Below are 15,138 nucleotides of genomic sequence, written 5' to 3' on the forward strand. Positions count from 1 at the left end.
CGGGAGGGAGGGAGGAGGGAGGGAGGGCGGGAGGGAGGGGGGGGAGGGAGGGAGGGAGGAAGGTTGTCTGCAACGCGGTCTGGGGCTGTAGGCGGTGTCCGGGCGGCGTCACGAGCTGCATGTCCCCCTGGAGGTGCTGGGTGTTGCCGCAACCACATGTGCCTTACCCTGCAGGGCGCATGTGGACTTACTGGCCGGCACTGCGTGCAACTCCACAAAACTCAAGGTGAGCAAGTGCTAACAAGGGAGGGCAGGGCGGGGGACACCGATACGTGTTGACTGCCGTTGGGACCACGCGGCCTGGGGTATGACCCGCTGCCATGCCGCGTCGTACAAACACCGAGGCTAGGCTCGTCGCAACAAGAACACACACATGCGCACACACACGCGTGTTTGTATGCGCTGTCGGCCCCGCCAACTTGTGCTGTCACACACTGCCCGCAGGTGGCGATGATTGTGGACGTGCTGCGTGCGCCGGGCTGGCTGTTCCGCAAGTGGCCGCACAGCCGCTCGTTCGACGCGGGCGGCCGCAACTACAGCCACCTGTCCTGGTTCCACGCGGGAGCCAACGCGGTGGCGCTGGACCGACTGCAGCAGGTGCGGGGGCCGGAGGGGGGGTCGAAGATACGGTACCAGCCCAAACTAAAGCACGGGGGTTACGGGGGGTAGGGTAGGGGAAAGGTTACATGCCCGAGCCCAAGGGACAGGGGAGGTGCGCACACACAAGCGCATCGCACACACGGTCTTGGCTCTCTCATGTACATGCTCTGTGTCGCCCTGCCCATCGCCGCCCTCGCGCTGGTCATGCCTGGGCCCCCCCGGACCCACACCGGCTGTGGCCACCACCTGTCCTCCTGCCGTGTCTGGGTGTGTGTGTGTGCAGGTGGCCACGCGGCTGTCGGGCCAGTTCGGGTCGTGTGCGGTGGCCATACAGCCCGCATACAACAACGAGTACGAGGCGAGCCGGGGATTGGGGGGGCGGGCGGGTGGGAGGGCGAGGGAGTGAGGCGAGGCAGTAGTCGGAGCCGACTCCAAATCGGCAGAGGCCTAGAACCGGGGGGGGGGCACGAGGCTGCAGCGGGCTGAGAGCAAAGGCTGCCATGTGCTCGACAGGCGTACACCGTCCAGGCCTGCCGTCCCAACCCACATGGCCGTCGACCATGCCTTTGCCCGGTCCCGCTGTGCCTGTTCATCGTCACCTCCAGCACCGCACCAATCACACCCGCCGCATGCCCTGCACCCCCGCACGCCTGGCGCCCCCTCCACCCTCCGCCCCCCCTCCTACTGGTGATTGATACATTTCGATGTCCACACGGGCGCCCCCCACCCCAACCCCCTGCAGGCCAAGTTCACCCAGGAGTACGACGCCTACCAGGACTACAACCCGCACGGCCTGGACACATTCCGCGGCTGGCTGCAGCGGCGGCAGCCCGACCTGGCGGCCATCAACAATAGGTGAGCGGGAGAGCGGGAGGGAGGGGCGGGAGGGAGGGAGGGAGCATACACACACAAATACCGTACACACACAAACACACACGTTCGTGTGCTCATCCGCCCTTCAGGTGGGGCACCAAGTTCTCCAAGTGGGAGGAGGTGGCGCCGCCCAGGCTGTTCGCGGGGGCGGTCATGGGGCCAGACGACAGCGCCAGGTGAGGGCGGGGGCACAGGTGGAGGGGGCAGGTGGCGGGCGGGGGGGGGGCAGGTGGAGGACACGGAGATGCGCACGGTGTTGGAGCTGCACAGCCGGACCATGCAAGGGGCGTCGGGTTGGTGGCTCCGGCGCCGCAGCGGCACTGATTCACAATATACACCACGCCCCCCTTTCCGCCTCCCCGCCCCCCTCCTTACTTTACCCCCCGCCCCGCGCTCCGTGGTGCAGGTTTTGGGACTGGATGCGTTTCCGCACGGAGGCGGGTGCGGACGTGTTGAACGGGGCCTGCCGCACCGTGCAGGCGGCGGGGCTGCAGTGCTTCCACCACTTCCCGGAGGTGAGGAGGGGCGGGGAAGTGGGGAGAGGGGTTGCGGGGCAGGGGGCAGGGGGCTTCCATGGAGCAGACACCAGGAGGCATAGGCCCCTGGGGATGGCGAAGGAGGGGTTAAAGAGAGAGCGGCATGCCACCTGCGGCGTCGGCAGGCCAATGCGCTGCGCTGCGCTGTGGCAATCCGGCACGCGATGCACACAGATCATGTGACCCACGTCGTAACAATCCGCCACTGCCTGTCCGCCTGCCGGCCTGACCCCCCTCCCCTCCCCCCATGGGGATTATTGTCGCGTGCCACTCCGTTGTCAAGCATCGGCCACGCTCTCCTCCTCGCTCTATTGCATTGGGTTTGGTTTAGTTTGGGATGGTATCTACAACCCCCCCCACACACACACACACACACACGCACGCACCGCAGTTCTTCTCTGTGCTGGACGCCATTTACGGCGCCACCATGTTCCCACTCATCGCCGGCAGCAACGCAACGGGTGCGGGCCGGGGGCAGGGCAGCAGGGGCAGGGGCGTGCGTGGGTGGGTGCTGGTTAGTAGCAGGTACAGCTCTGCCTGGGCGGCACCTGGTCGGGTGGTGGCAATGCGGCGGGGTGGGAAAGCGCATGATCCTCCTCTTCTGACTGCCCACCCATACACTTCCATACACGCCCCACACACAGACTTTGTGATCATGGACTCGAATTTCCGCACGCCCTACGGCACGTTGATGGACCCGAGCAAGCTGCGTTTCTACGTGGCAGCGGCCCGGGCCTTTGGTGAGAGGGGGCGGGGGAGGCGCGGGAGAGGCGAGCATGGCGGTGGGCTGGGTGTGAAGGCGGCAGCCGCAGGGCCCCTCCCGTTCTGTCCCCCCCCCCGGCCTCCCCTGTAGCCTGTTGGTTTGCTGCGGCTTGCGGCTCCATGCTGAAATGGTTGTCGCCCTTCCTGCCAACGGGTTGTATGGGCATGGGGGCAGTCGGGCACGCACCCATCACGGCTCACACACACACACGTCCGCCGCACGCACAGGCAAGCGGACGTACTTCGAGGCGGCTGTGGAGCGGTACGCCAGCATGAACCTGCTGGAGGTGGGGGCATATGTGTGTGTTAGGGAGAGCACAAGGGACGAAACACGAACCGTATTGTGTGTATCTGTCTTAACCTTCCAGTTCCAACCAACGTGCGAGGTAGGCCCGCGGACAGGCCCCCAACGTGTCATCGGATCTTCGGGCGCGCACGGCCATGCACACACGCACCTCCCCCCTCACGCCTGCTGTCTACTTCGCTACACTTCTCTGTGCCCATCCTTGCAACCCCCAACGCCCGCCCCTCCTCCCCTCCCCCCCAGGCCGGCTACCGCAACGCGCTGCTGGCGGGTGCGCCCAACCTGGGCCTGACCAACTGGCTGACGCGCGTGGAGATGAACGCCAGCCTCACGCGCGCGCTGCTGGCCACCAGCCGGCCCGCCTGCGCCGCGGACGAGGTGGTGGGCGTGTTCCTGCACCTGGACTCCTGCGCCGCCTTCCACGGGCCGCAGGTGTGTCAAGGGAGGGGCGTGGGGTGGGGGGGTGGAGGGGAGGTGAGGGGCCACAGGGGGGCGTGCACAGGGCAGTGCTGGGTGTGGGGGGCTGTTGTGAGAGAGTAGCTCCAGGTCCCGTGGCGAGGCCCCTCAGTCAAAACCCCAACCCACTACCCCACACTCACCACACACTCACACACGCAGTGGCAATGGGCGCGCAAGGACCCGCTCCATGACTTCGTAGAGGTGGGTGCCGACGTCCACGTGTGCGGTGCTGACGTGTGCCTTCCATGCCGCGCCCAGAGGTGTTGATGCGGCCCTGCTCGACCACGCTATGTGAGGGCTTCCCTCGCCCTCTCCCCACCACCGCACTGCCCTCATCCCTCCCCGAGTCACCGACATGAACGCTTTGCGGTGCTGCGCCTTCCCAACACCAGCCCCTCCAAACTAGCCACCAACCCTGCCTGTACTGCGCTAGCTCACTTTGATTAGGTTTAGCTTGGGCTGGTATTTACGACCCCTCCTTCCCCCCCCCCTCTCTCTCTCGTCCCCTCCGCCGCCCAGGAGCTGGCGCTGCGCCTGACCGCCCGCTGCGAGACCGACATCGCCGTCTTCATCTCGCTGCCCGCCCTCACCGCCGCGCTGCCCTCCCTGGACCGGGTGGTGTTTGTGGAGCCGCTGCTGCTGCCGGGCGGCGCCGCGGAGCTGGGCGCCTACGTGGCGGCCAAGGCGGCGCTGCGGGCCTCGGGGCTGCCGGTGGAGGCGCTGCGGCTGCCGGGCAACGGCACGGGCGGCCTGGCGCTCAAGGTGCTGGACCGGCTGGAGGGAGGGGGGGAGGCGGTGTGGAAGGAGTAGGAGGAGCAGGGGTGGCGTGGGGTGGGGGAGAGGCATGGCAGTCGTGGGGCTGGGGGGGTGGGCCTGGTGGTGGGTGTGGGGTTTTGGCCAGATATGTTAAGAGGCGGTGTTCAGGGCAGGTTGTGCGTCAGGACATCCGGACGTCTTGAAAAGTTGTGTGCATGCATTGTGGCACTTGTGTGTGAAAGCAAGTCGCGAGTCCACGGGGACTGACGTGGGGGGGGGGGGCAGCGAGGAGGACAGGTGTGATGCCGGACTCAAACAAGCGGGCCGCACTGGCAGGGCGGGTAGAATTTATCAAACCTCAAGTCATCAAGAATCAGAATCGGCCGGCTTTCGTTTAGGACTTAGGCAGCGAATGGGCTGTGCTGCAGGTGGGGCTTTGTGGCCGATGTGGAGTCGTATATGCTGTGAGTCAGTGCGAAAGTGTTACGGGCACTGGAGCGTGAACGGGGGCGTGTGGAATGCATGCTGTCAGTGCTGTGCAGCCACTCGGGGCCGGGCGCACGGGTGCAGGCACGTGTTGGTGCGGGGTCAGGAATGCAGGAAAGGCACCAGGCGGTAGGAGAGACCATGATTAGTCTGCGGCAACCGGTATGCTGCGGGGGACGAGGAGGTGGCTGGGCCGCCGCCGTGTAGGTGTGGCATTGCTGGCTCATCTGGTGGAATGGCGGCTCCGCGGCTGCCGGCTGGGCGTTTGCCAAGGGCGCTGTACGGACGCGTGAAATGTCAACTGCGCTGGCTCCGTGTTCCCCTGCAATCCAGTGCGGCCCCTTTGATGGTTCTACACCATGTAAAAGTCTAAAAGGAAGAGAGAGCCGGAACGTGCACGCCCCGTGCGATCACCGATTTACCGTACGGGCAAGCGCACGGGCGCGGGCATCCCCTACAGGAGCTGCGTGTCAAATGCCCGGGATAGGCCGGTAGCTGCCGCTCAGCCTGGCTCACAACTCCGCCTAGGAACGGAAACCACTTGCCCCTGTCTAGAGACAGCGTTTCCGATCCTACCGTAGGCAGCAACTGCCTGTACTACTGCGTCACACACCACACAGGACTAGTCCCTACTCTGGCTTGAGACGCCAGAAATGTCAACCTCTTGCTGCTGTGGTGCAACCCTGCTATGCTGCTAGCTCTGGTACCTACGATTGCGAAGGTCTTCCGTACTTATATACATGACCTGATCTACATTCCCTGCCCTGGTCTTTCACACCACGACTGCACTCCGCGTCAAATGGTCACATGTAAGCTGACCAGCACTAGCGGTCGCCTCGGAGTTATTGCAGTTACGACACCGGCCGGCCGCCCGTTCTTCGTACACTCGCTGGGACAACACGCACAGGCGACAGCAGTCGCACATGCAGCCCCTCTCCCCAACCCCAAACAGCATCATAAACATGCACCCGACTAGCCACTCCGTACAGTAGTCACTCGCAGCGGCATTATTGCCTACTGGCAAGCCATGCGTTACTCCCGGACATGCCGCAAACATTACATATATCACACCGCTGCCACCTCACCAGTGACAGCATTTGAGGTACTCCCACGAGCAAGCCGGTCACGTGCTTTGCCCTTCAGTGCCCGTACTAATGTTCCAACAGCTATCTGTGTCAAACCAGATGGGTTACCCCAAAGCTGCACTGCGGCTTAGGCAGCACACTCCCACCACCCAAAAGGAAAGATCACATCACTGACCTGCACATTACCATTAACCCTATGGACATGGCTCTTCATAGACATACAAATTTTACGAGTCATTGCTTCGTCCCTTGCGATGAAGCTAGCTATTGTGTCTCGCATTTGTAAGCCCAAATGAAACAATCACAGTTCGCTGGCAGTTTTCACCCATGTGCCAGCCTTGATCAGCGTATGCAGGCGGTGAATCGTGTGGTGGGGTTGTGGGGCTCCAGGGTTTTGGGGGCCCAGTCTGGGCCTAACCTCCCCGATGTCTACCACTCTAGAGTAAGAGCAAGAGCGCCCAGCGCCCGCTTGACCAAGGCGTGTCACGAGCACGCGGACACCTCGACACCCCATGCTCTCGAGCTGGCGGCTTGATTACTGCTAGCTAGCCGTCTGTGCCCGCGCTTCATCTTGACGTGGCTGTTGCCGCTCCGCCCGCTGCAGTCTCCGCTGCCGCCGCCGCCGCGCCCGCCGCCATCCAGTGCCTGAACTCCACGAACTCGCCGGCGTCCAGGTGCTGGAGGGAGCCGTTGCCGCCGTGGCTGCGCGGCCGCCAGTAGTTGGACACGTGCAGCAGCTGCAGGCAGTCGGCCTCCACGAACTGACGCGCGCCGTGCAGCGGGGCGCCCTCGTGCACGAAGAACGACACCACCTGCGCGGGGAGGGGCGGCGGGCAGGGGAGGGGGGAACCGAGGGTGCCATTCGCGTATGCCGGCGGATTCCGAGTTGTTGCGAAAGCGTGAGGAAGTTCAGATCAAATGAATCTCCCCGTTGCCCTGCCAGTTCTCCCAGTCTGTCCCACAACAGTGCAGTTGCCGCCGTAAGTCCCGCCACTGAGTGCCGCTGCGGGCTGCGAGCTCCATGCCGCCCGTGTGCGTGTGCGCTCTCACCTCCCTCCCCGGCATGAGGATGTGTTTGGCGTGCACACGGTTGATAGGCTCAGCCCCACGCCGGTCATAGTAGGCCTGCGGGGGCGGGGTACGCGCAGCGGGTGTGTTGGGCAACGCGCCGGTGTGCTGTGCGGCTCGCTGCAGTCCCCTGCTGCCGCTGGACCTGGCGCTGTGATGCGCCGTCTGTCCTAAGGCCACACGGAGCGCAGCATGCGGCACCTTGCAGCGCAGCCCAGCGCACCCTGGGGCTGAGCTTTGTAAACCCCGTGGCGCGCACACCCCGGCAGACGCAGAGCGAGAGCTAGGTCACAGCACACGCACACCGCACACGCACCAGCAGCGGGCTCTGCGCTACGACTGCGGCCGCGCCTGCCTCCTCCCCTGCCGGCTGCGGGCTCGCGCTCCACAGCGCCGCCTCATCCCGCGGCGCCACCGCACTGCTGAGCAGCTCGAAGCGCATCAGGCCCCACACCGCCACCGGCCGCTGCTGAGGCGGCGGCGACTGGCGCGGCATGCAGGCGGCCCATGAGTCCGGCCAGCGCACGCCGGGCTTGGGCGAGTACAGATACCTGTTGTAGGAAAGGGAAGAGGATGCGAGGGCGTCTGCACGGCGGCGCGGCGAGGCAGGGCTTGACATCACGGAGCGCGGGGGGTGCCGGGGGTCGAGGCGGGCCTACAGCGTCTCGTTGCGCTGACGGCTGGCTGTTGCGCCAGCCCCTTGCTGCCCCAACATCATAGAGGCACGCAGGAGGCACACCAGACAGGACTCACTCGTCGAAGTCGGTGGTGAGCACCAGCAGGTTGGCGCCACACGCCGACAGCCCCAGCAGCGCATGGCTGGTCACCAGGGCCTGCAGTGCTCGCGTGTACGTGTGCGGTGTGCACGGTAAGGTGCGCAACAGGGGGGCAGCAGTGCGCTAGTTGTTGCTGGGCGCAAAGCGCACCCATCATGCACCCGATTCCCTCGTGCAGGTGCTGCCCGCAAGCAAAAAAAAGCGCGTTACAATGTCCTGCGTGTTTCCGCCCTTGTGCTTCACTCACAAACGCACACACCTGGTCATAGTTGTACCCGAGCGGTCTCCCCCGCCCGTCGTCTGCGTGGTTGCGCTCCGGCAGGTCCCAGTCCACCAGCCTGTGAGCGGGGCGTGTGGAGGCAGGCCGCGGCGCTCAGCGTCACAGTCGGCGCCCGGCAGTCGCGCGGCACAGCGCCCTGCACCTGTGGCCCCGGCCGTTCGGCCGGCCCAAGCTGCGGTACGGCAGTCGTTTGCCGCACCTGAGGTGCCCTGCTGTGAGGTAGGGCTGCAGCGCGGGCACCCGGCGCAGGTAGTGCCGCTGCACCGCGTCCGTGTACAGCAGCAGCCCCGACATCCCCATCGCCACGTGGTACGCCAGGTAGTGCACCGTACGAATGGCGATCTGCATGACACACCACCTCCATCAGGCACCTGCCCAGCCTGACAGTAAGCATGCGGCCACACCGCAACCATTGCCCACATATCAGCACCCAACGAAGCGCCAATCCACGTTATCCCTTTTCCCTGGAACCATCCAAACGGAACACACGCCGCGCACCCCCGCCCTGCCCTTGCCCCCGCCCTAACCCCAGCACCAGCTCACCTGCTGGAGGTGCTGCCCCCAGTCGCGGTCGCTGTGCGGGTGCCGCGGCGGCCCCACCACCGCCCACAGCGCTGGCACGCCGTCCGTGTAGCGCTGCGGCGGCGCCAGCTGGTCGCACACCGACACCGTTCGTACCTCGTCTCCCGCGTCAGCACCCGACCACTCGCGGAAGCGGCGGGGCAGGGCCGCGAAGGCGGGCAGCTCGCCCACCCCCAGCCCCTCCACTGGCAGGCAGAAGGGCTGCTTATGGTCGGGGTAGCTCCTCTCCAGCAGCTGTCAGATGGGAATTGGGGGTGCTGAGTTGTGATGATGCACATCTCGCTGAGCCGCCATTCCAAGCAGCGGCTGCTGTCCACACCTTGCACAACCCTTTCTTTCGTTCCTGCCAAGTGCCCCCGTTGCAGGTGCCTCGTCCCCGCCCCGAACCTGTCCACGGGCACTAGCACCCCGCACTCGCCAGTTGGCACCGCCAGCTCACCCTGAAGCAAGTGGCACTGGCTAGGCCCGGTGGTAGCTCAAACCGCAGCGAGTACGGGCGGAGCTGGTGGCCCCCGATCACCTCGAGCAGCTTGAGCCGACTCTCCAGCACAGACTGGATCACAGGGCTAGGCCCCTCCGGCTCCAGCACGAGCTGCGGAGCCCATGCCCGGGGATCCACGGGCAACGCCAGATGCCCAAAGCTACGTATGTGCGGATCCGGCTGCAAGGCGTCAAGCGTGGGGCAGCGAGTGGATCGGGAGGAAGGGTTGAAAGGCGGGCGCATTCGGCGTGTTGCTGGCTGGACCTGGCCCGTCACGTCCCCGACTGTGTCGAGTGCATAAATGTCTTACCGCGTATCCAATCCAAACCAGAAGTCGAATCGCTGGCTGCGATTACATGTACAAGCAAGCGCTGGGGTCAGACGGTCGCAACTCGGGCAAGACAGCCGGTACCTAAAATCCGCAGCTTTCTTACTTTTCCTTGATGAGGTAGAGCATATGCTGGTTGGGGGCCTCCAACTCTCCTCGCCCAAACATCCAGTTCAATGGTGGCAACGAGCGGAGGAGGCCCTGATTCTGCTATTGGAGCACGTGCATAAAGCTTCGGCAAATGCAAAACGCCGAGGTTTGATTGCCAAGCGAGTGCTCTAGCGAAGAAGGCCACTAGCAAGGCGAACAGCGAGCCGAGCAAGCTCTTCGCGGCCATAACTAGAGAACATTTTGTTATGCCATATCCAATGACAAGCTAGATGTGGAGGATGCAGGTGCAAGAGCATAAAAACAGCTATGGCGCCTCGGGGCAATCGAAAAACACAGTTCGTCTGACAGTGAGTGACAAGACTGCCTCGACAAGCGGCAAGACTCGCCAGGTTTTACATGCGACTGCACTCACATGCATATACAGTATTGAAGGGCATCTCATATCACGCAGTCACAGTGACTTGACCAAACAGTCACGGTGTTTCGGCGTCGGATTCGGATTTCTCGGCGCGCAGTACGGGCGTGTGACGCCGACTTCTCAGCCTGCCCTGGTGCCTGGCTGCCTGCTGGTGTTGCCATACTTGCCAATAGCTCGCAAACGTCACCTGTTGATACATTCGCAGTCAGCCACTCAGCCAACACCGAGCCCTTTTACTTAGTGTTAGTCAGTCTGAGTCAGTGAACGCATGAGTGCTCACCTGTTCTTATGTTCACTGCCTGTCATGGCCTGTCGGAAGCCTGGAAGGTGGACATGGGTGTGGTCGTGTGGAGCAGTGGAGGGCACACGGGTCCCTTGGCTAGCGCTCTGAAGCAGCGGGTGCATGCTTGGGGTCATGCGGGTTGTGGCCAATGGTCGGCGGAGCCACACGTCATGGCGCATCAGCATGCCTCATTCGCCTGCCTTTCTGCTGCAACGTGCCCTCCTTCCTAGCTGTCACCGCCACCTGCCACTTGCCGTTGAGTTCCTAGTGCAAGCAAGCAGAGGGCGCTGAGCAACAAAGTCCCGAGTGTGATGGTTGCAATCCCGGCCCACAAATCCCACGAGATGAGCCAGGGCAAAAGTCGCAATGTAGGGCCTGCTGTCATCGCCACCTGCCACCTGCCATTTAGCTTCTCCACGGGTCTAGTCCCCGTGCCGCATGCCGCCACCTGCTTGAATTCCGAGTTGACCTGCTGAATCCCCACACACCGCGTGCATCCTTGTACACGTCAACCCGCAGCGGCCTTGCGATGCCTGGCAAGTGCTGCGGAAAAGCACAAACGCCGCCGTTTCAGCCACCCGCGCCAACCCCCTGCACGACCAGGACGTTCCGCTGCCATTCCATGCCGTGCATGCCCCCCGCCTCAGGCCGTTGGGCTCGGGCATGTGAACCCCGTGTACGTTATGAAGCCACCATGGTGACTTCTCATGGCGAAACGCCCGCTTTACTCCAATCGTTTGATGCCCCTATACAAAACACAACACACACGAGTGCAAGCGCACTGTAGTCACTCATCGCCCCATCCATACACGGTACGCATATAGCCTCGCAATGCCATGCCCAGTGCCCTGACTGATGCAGCCTACCCTCGCCAGCGGCCTGTCACTGTCCTGCCGGCTGGGGCACCCGAGGCGAGGGCATCTGAGGCTCCTCGCAACTGCCGCGTTCTCACACAAAGCGACCATGTGTTTGGTCTGCGCCTGGGACTGCTTCGAGTGCATGGGATTGCGAAGGAGCGCCTCTGCGCCCTGGTTGTTGCCCAGCAGGATCGTGGCCCGCCGCCGCAGCACCGTGATGTCCGCCAGCAGCTCGCCGCCAGCCACAGCTTGCACACGGCCGGCTGACGCCCCGCGCCGCCTTACGTCAGGTATGTTATCCCCGCGGCAGCGCCCCGGGCCGCGGTGTCAAACATCCAGTGCTGGAACTCAACGAAGTCGGTGACGTTGAGGCGGCGGTAGATGCCGGTGTCGGACCGCGCGATCCAGTAGTTGGACACATGCAGCAGGATGAGGCACTCCTTGTCCACCAGGGCCGAGGTGCCGTGCAGCGGGGCGCCCTCGTGCACGAAGAACGACACCACCTGCAGAGGAGGACAACCAGGTGCGGCCCCCATGTCATAAGCGAAGGCGGGGTGCGAGTATGTTGACGAGACCCAGCCCCGGCTGTGGGGCTCTGTCTGACGTGCCGACTGGGCGCCGTCTTCCTGGCAAGCTCGTGTATGTTCTGTGCTTGCCCAGCGCGGCCCTGCCACACACGACAGGAAGGCACCAGCACGACTCACCTCGGCAGATGGGAAGACAATGGGTTTGTTGTGCCGGTTGTGCGTCATGGGCTTGGGCCCCCGCCGGTTGTATACGGCCTGTGCGGGGGTGGGGAGCGTGTGGATGAGCAGGATAGCGGCAGCGGCACTCAGATTACATGCATGCATGTATGTGCCCGTGATGCGGCTGGTCCCGCCATCCCCTCCTCTTGCCAGCGCAAGCGCCAACAAACTGATTGAGTAGACACCATGCAAATGTGCCGGTACACGCTCGTCTTGCCACGCCTGCCCTGTTTGGCAAGCCTCCGTCCAGCCAAAAACAGTATGCATGTAGTGCTGCATGTGCACATCGCCACGTGCACATTGCAACCAAGCCCTCTGTGGGGATAAGCTCTATGCACACACTGACGCGCACGCTGACGCACACGCTGACGCATCCACCCACCAGCGGGTGCAGCCCTGCCGTGGGGTCGCCGGTGTCCGCCGCAAAGGCGCGCCGCACCGACACCGGCACCACCGCCCACACGCGGGGCTCCAGCGCCGGCGGCACGCGGCTGCTCAGCAGCTCCACGCGCTGCAGCGTGTGAATGGCCACAGGGGTGTTGGGCGCCGGCCTGGACGCCGTGGTGGGCATGCAGTCGCCGTAGGGCGCCGGCCAGCGCGTGCCGGCCTGGAAGGAGAACAGGTACCTGCGTGGGTGCGGGGCAGGAGCGCGGTTAGGGCACGCGCCGTTTCTGGCCTGAGTGACAGGTTTGTGACTGCGCGCGCGTGCGAGGATAGCCGAGACAGGGGCGCAGGGCTTCATGGTGCACAGTCCGCTGCCCGGCCGGTTGCTTGGCCGGCACTACGCAACATACGGCACGCTTGACGCGCATGCACAGAGTCGACTGGTTAACACACACTCAGGCACTCACTCGTCGTAGTCGCTAATAAGCAGCGCAATGTTGGAGCCGCAGGCGGACAGCCCTAGAAGAGCGTGCGTTGCGAACAGCGCCTGTGGTGCAGTGCAGAGGCAGTGGTCAGGCCAAAACATGTTGCCTGGCGTGCCCACGCCCAATCCGATCAATCGGCGCTTTGTTTGCAAGGTTCACAAAACCGCAGCAAACTCACGGCTTGGCTCACTAGCATACCAACACGCACACGGTTTGGCACACACACACACACACACACACACACACGCACACACACACATACCTGGTCATAGTTGTACCCGAGCGGTCTCCCCCGCCCGTCGTCTGCGTGGTTGCGCTCCGGCAGGTCCCAGTCCACCAGCCTGTGATGAGGGCGTGCAGAGCTGAAACCATTGAGAATGACGCACGGAAGAGCGGCACGGACAGAGGGGCCCACGCATGCCTACAACACAGAGTATTCCGGCGCCGCACCTGGCAAATCTAGCCGAGGAACCATACGGCCCCGCGACCTAACGACCGCTGTCACCTCCATCCCACATCTACGCCCTTGGGGATATGCGGCGCCATTCGCAGCTTCAATCAGGCGCTTAAGCTTGCAGCGATGCAGCGATGCGCCACCGCAACGCACCTGAGGTGCCCCGCTCTGAGGTAGGGCTGTAGAACCAGCTGTTTCCGCAGGTAGTGCCGCTGCACCGCGTCCGTGTACAGCAGCAGCCCCGACATCCCCATCGCCACGTGGTACGCCAGGTAGTGCACCGTACGAATGGCGATCTGCATGACACACAGAGGCCCACAGCACTGAAGTGTCTGCGTGTCCGGCTTCTCGACACGAGAATCACGACCACGGGCCAGACGCCTGCATGACCACAACGAGCTCAGCCGCAGCCGGCCCACAGCACTTGTGGTCAAGTCCGCGGCAGGCCGGGTGAGCCCCCTGGCATGTCGCCGAAGCCCTGCCTACCAAAACCTTCGTTGCATCCTGAACCACCCCTGTCCTGCCCCGATCCCCAGCCACGACCCCCAAAAAGCAGCCCCGGGGCGCACCTGGCTGTAGTACCGGTTCCACTCCCGCGTGCTCTTGGCGTGCCGCGGTGGCCCAATGGCCGCCCACAGCGCCGGCTTCTTGTCCGTGTACTGGTCCGGCGGCGCCAGCTGGTCGCACACGGTGGTGATGGCGGCAGCGTCGCCGTCGTCCGCAGACTCGCCTGGTCACATATGCACGCACACACACGGATTGGTTCGCCATCTGAATGTAGCTTCAGTTTAGCTTAGTTTGGTCGTTTCAATGGCCCACCTCCACGAGCCGCCGCGTCCAGTGTGGCCGCCATGCCCTCCAGCGGCACGCAGAAGGGCGCCTTGTGTCCCGGGTAGCTCGTCTCGAAAAGCTGTGGGCGTGTGCGTGGGGTGGTCAATGTCGCGCCCACATAGCGGAAGGCCAGCAGCACCCGAAGCCAGCCCAGCAGGGGTTGAGCCGGCGCGGGGTGCGCCGCACGCGCAGCTCATGGCGCTGGGATGCAGGCGCCTGAGCGCCCTCCCTCCCGCGCCCCTTTCCTTGCCCCAGCAAGCCTTGCGCCCCTCAACCCCCCGTCAGCTCGGCACCTTGAAGCACGTGGCCCCCTCCAAGTCCGCCGGCAACTCGAAGCGCATCGCGAAGGGCCGCAGGAAGTGGCCGCCCATGAAGCGCAGCGCCTCCACCGGCGGCTCCACCGTCGCGTTGATGGGCGCCAGGGCCGGGTCCGGCGGCTCCAGCACCAGGCGCGGCTGCCAGGCGTACTGGTCCACCGGCAGCCGCAGGTGCCCGTAGGCGCGTAGGTTGAGATCGCCCTGAGGAGTCGGTGGTGGGCAATTTGAGGAAGGCGGGCAGGCAAGTTCGATCGCCTCCTCTGCACAGCCTGCATTGCGCGAGGCTGGTGCGGTGTGCCTTATGCTTCTGTTATACAGTGACGGACTTGCATTCATTGCGGGCCGTGCGAGCCGGCACCGCCGCGGTGGGGGGTCCGGTAACCCAGTCAGATCCAGTCCAACCCCTCAGTCCCGCGCTAGTCCCCCACCCGAAACCCCACCCAGGCGGCGTCCGTTTATCATGCTGCACCACCAGCACCTGCCTCGCACGCACTTACCGTGTAGTCCACCCAAATAAAAGCCCTTAGGTAAGTCTGCGTGCCAGCCGAATTCGCGGAACGGTCATAGCGAAATTGGCAGCCGTGTAGCGCTCGGCGCAAATAGATTACCTTCTTTTGATGCGGCATCGCGTACTTAACATCCGGGCCACCCACACGGCGCGCCCATATGTGCAGCGTCACAGTCGCTTCTCCTTGCAGCTTCGCATCCTTATCTAGAGGCGCCTTGGCATACAAAGGGGGTAGCTTCACGACTCCTAAATCGCTTTGCCAAGCGCTGGTCGTGCATACAGCGAGCGCCAGAACCAAAAGAAGCAACATCCTGTGTGCAACACTAGCTATGACCGCATTTTGTTCTTGGTACCTATACGAACGTTGA

General features: G+C 64.0%; 3 protein-coding genes across 3 annotated transcripts in view; 1 reads left to right on the top strand and 2 right to left on the bottom strand.

Annotated features, from left to right (window-relative positions):
* The window catches only part of CHLRE_06g258226v5 (uncharacterized protein), a 6,323-nt gene extending 1,170 nt beyond the window's left edge, over positions 1-5,153 (top strand). The window contains exons 4-15 of the mRNA XM_043062739.1: positions 175-226; positions 445-597; positions 884-958; positions 1,343-1,455; positions 1,563-1,649; positions 1,880-1,988; positions 2,401-2,470; positions 2,654-2,749; positions 3,000-3,058; positions 3,319-3,507; positions 3,694-3,735; positions 4,054-5,153. Of these exons, the coding sequence (XP_042923445.1) occupies positions 175-226; positions 445-597; positions 884-958; positions 1,343-1,455; positions 1,563-1,649; positions 1,880-1,988; positions 2,401-2,470; positions 2,654-2,749; positions 3,000-3,058; positions 3,319-3,507; positions 3,694-3,735; positions 4,054-4,344 (1,336 nt within the window). The 3' untranslated portion in view covers positions 4,345-5,153. The remainder of the gene's footprint in view (positions 1-174; positions 227-444; positions 598-883; positions 959-1,342; positions 1,456-1,562; positions 1,650-1,879; positions 1,989-2,400; positions 2,471-2,653; positions 2,750-2,999; positions 3,059-3,318; positions 3,508-3,693; positions 3,736-4,053) is intronic.
* A 28-nt stretch (positions 5,154-5,181) lies between these two features.
* On the bottom strand, positions 5,182-10,440 carry CHLRE_06g258250v5 (uncharacterized protein). The gene is made up of 10 exons (XM_043062740.1): positions 9,483-10,440; positions 9,359-9,394; positions 9,007-9,228; positions 8,529-8,801; positions 8,185-8,327; positions 7,965-8,043; positions 7,683-7,762; positions 7,246-7,480; positions 6,912-6,986; positions 5,182-6,673 (listed from the first exon to the last, which is right to left on the bottom strand). The coding sequence occupies exons 1-10, from the start codon at positions 9,711-9,713 to the stop codon at positions 6,428-6,430; spliced, it is 1,620 nt and encodes a 539-aa protein (XP_042923446.1). The 5' UTR covers positions 9,714-10,440; the 3' UTR covers positions 5,182-6,427.
* Positions 10,441-10,488: 48 nt separating this feature from the next.
* CHLRE_06g258300v5 (uncharacterized protein) lies at positions 10,489-15,120 on the bottom strand. Its single transcript, XM_043062741.1, has 11 exons — positions 14,871-15,120; positions 14,760-14,795; positions 14,239-14,463; positions 13,934-14,024; positions 13,684-13,844; positions 13,268-13,410; positions 12,923-13,001; positions 12,643-12,722; positions 12,174-12,417; positions 11,750-11,827; positions 10,489-11,548 (listed from the first exon to the last, which is right to left on the bottom strand). The coding sequence occupies exons 1-11, from the start codon at positions 14,886-14,888 to the stop codon at positions 11,327-11,329; spliced, it is 1,377 nt and encodes a 458-aa protein (XP_042923447.1). The 5' UTR covers positions 14,889-15,120; the 3' UTR covers positions 10,489-11,326.
* Positions 15,121-15,138: the final 18 nt, after the last annotated feature.

The sequence above is a fragment of the Chlamydomonas reinhardtii genome, chromosome 6 (genome assembly GCF_000002595.2).
Source record: "Chlamydomonas reinhardtii strain CC-503 cw92 mt+ chromosome 6, whole genome shotgun sequence".
Classification (NCBI taxonomy): Eukaryota; Viridiplantae; Chlorophyta; class Chlorophyceae; order Chlamydomonadales; family Chlamydomonadaceae; genus Chlamydomonas; species Chlamydomonas reinhardtii.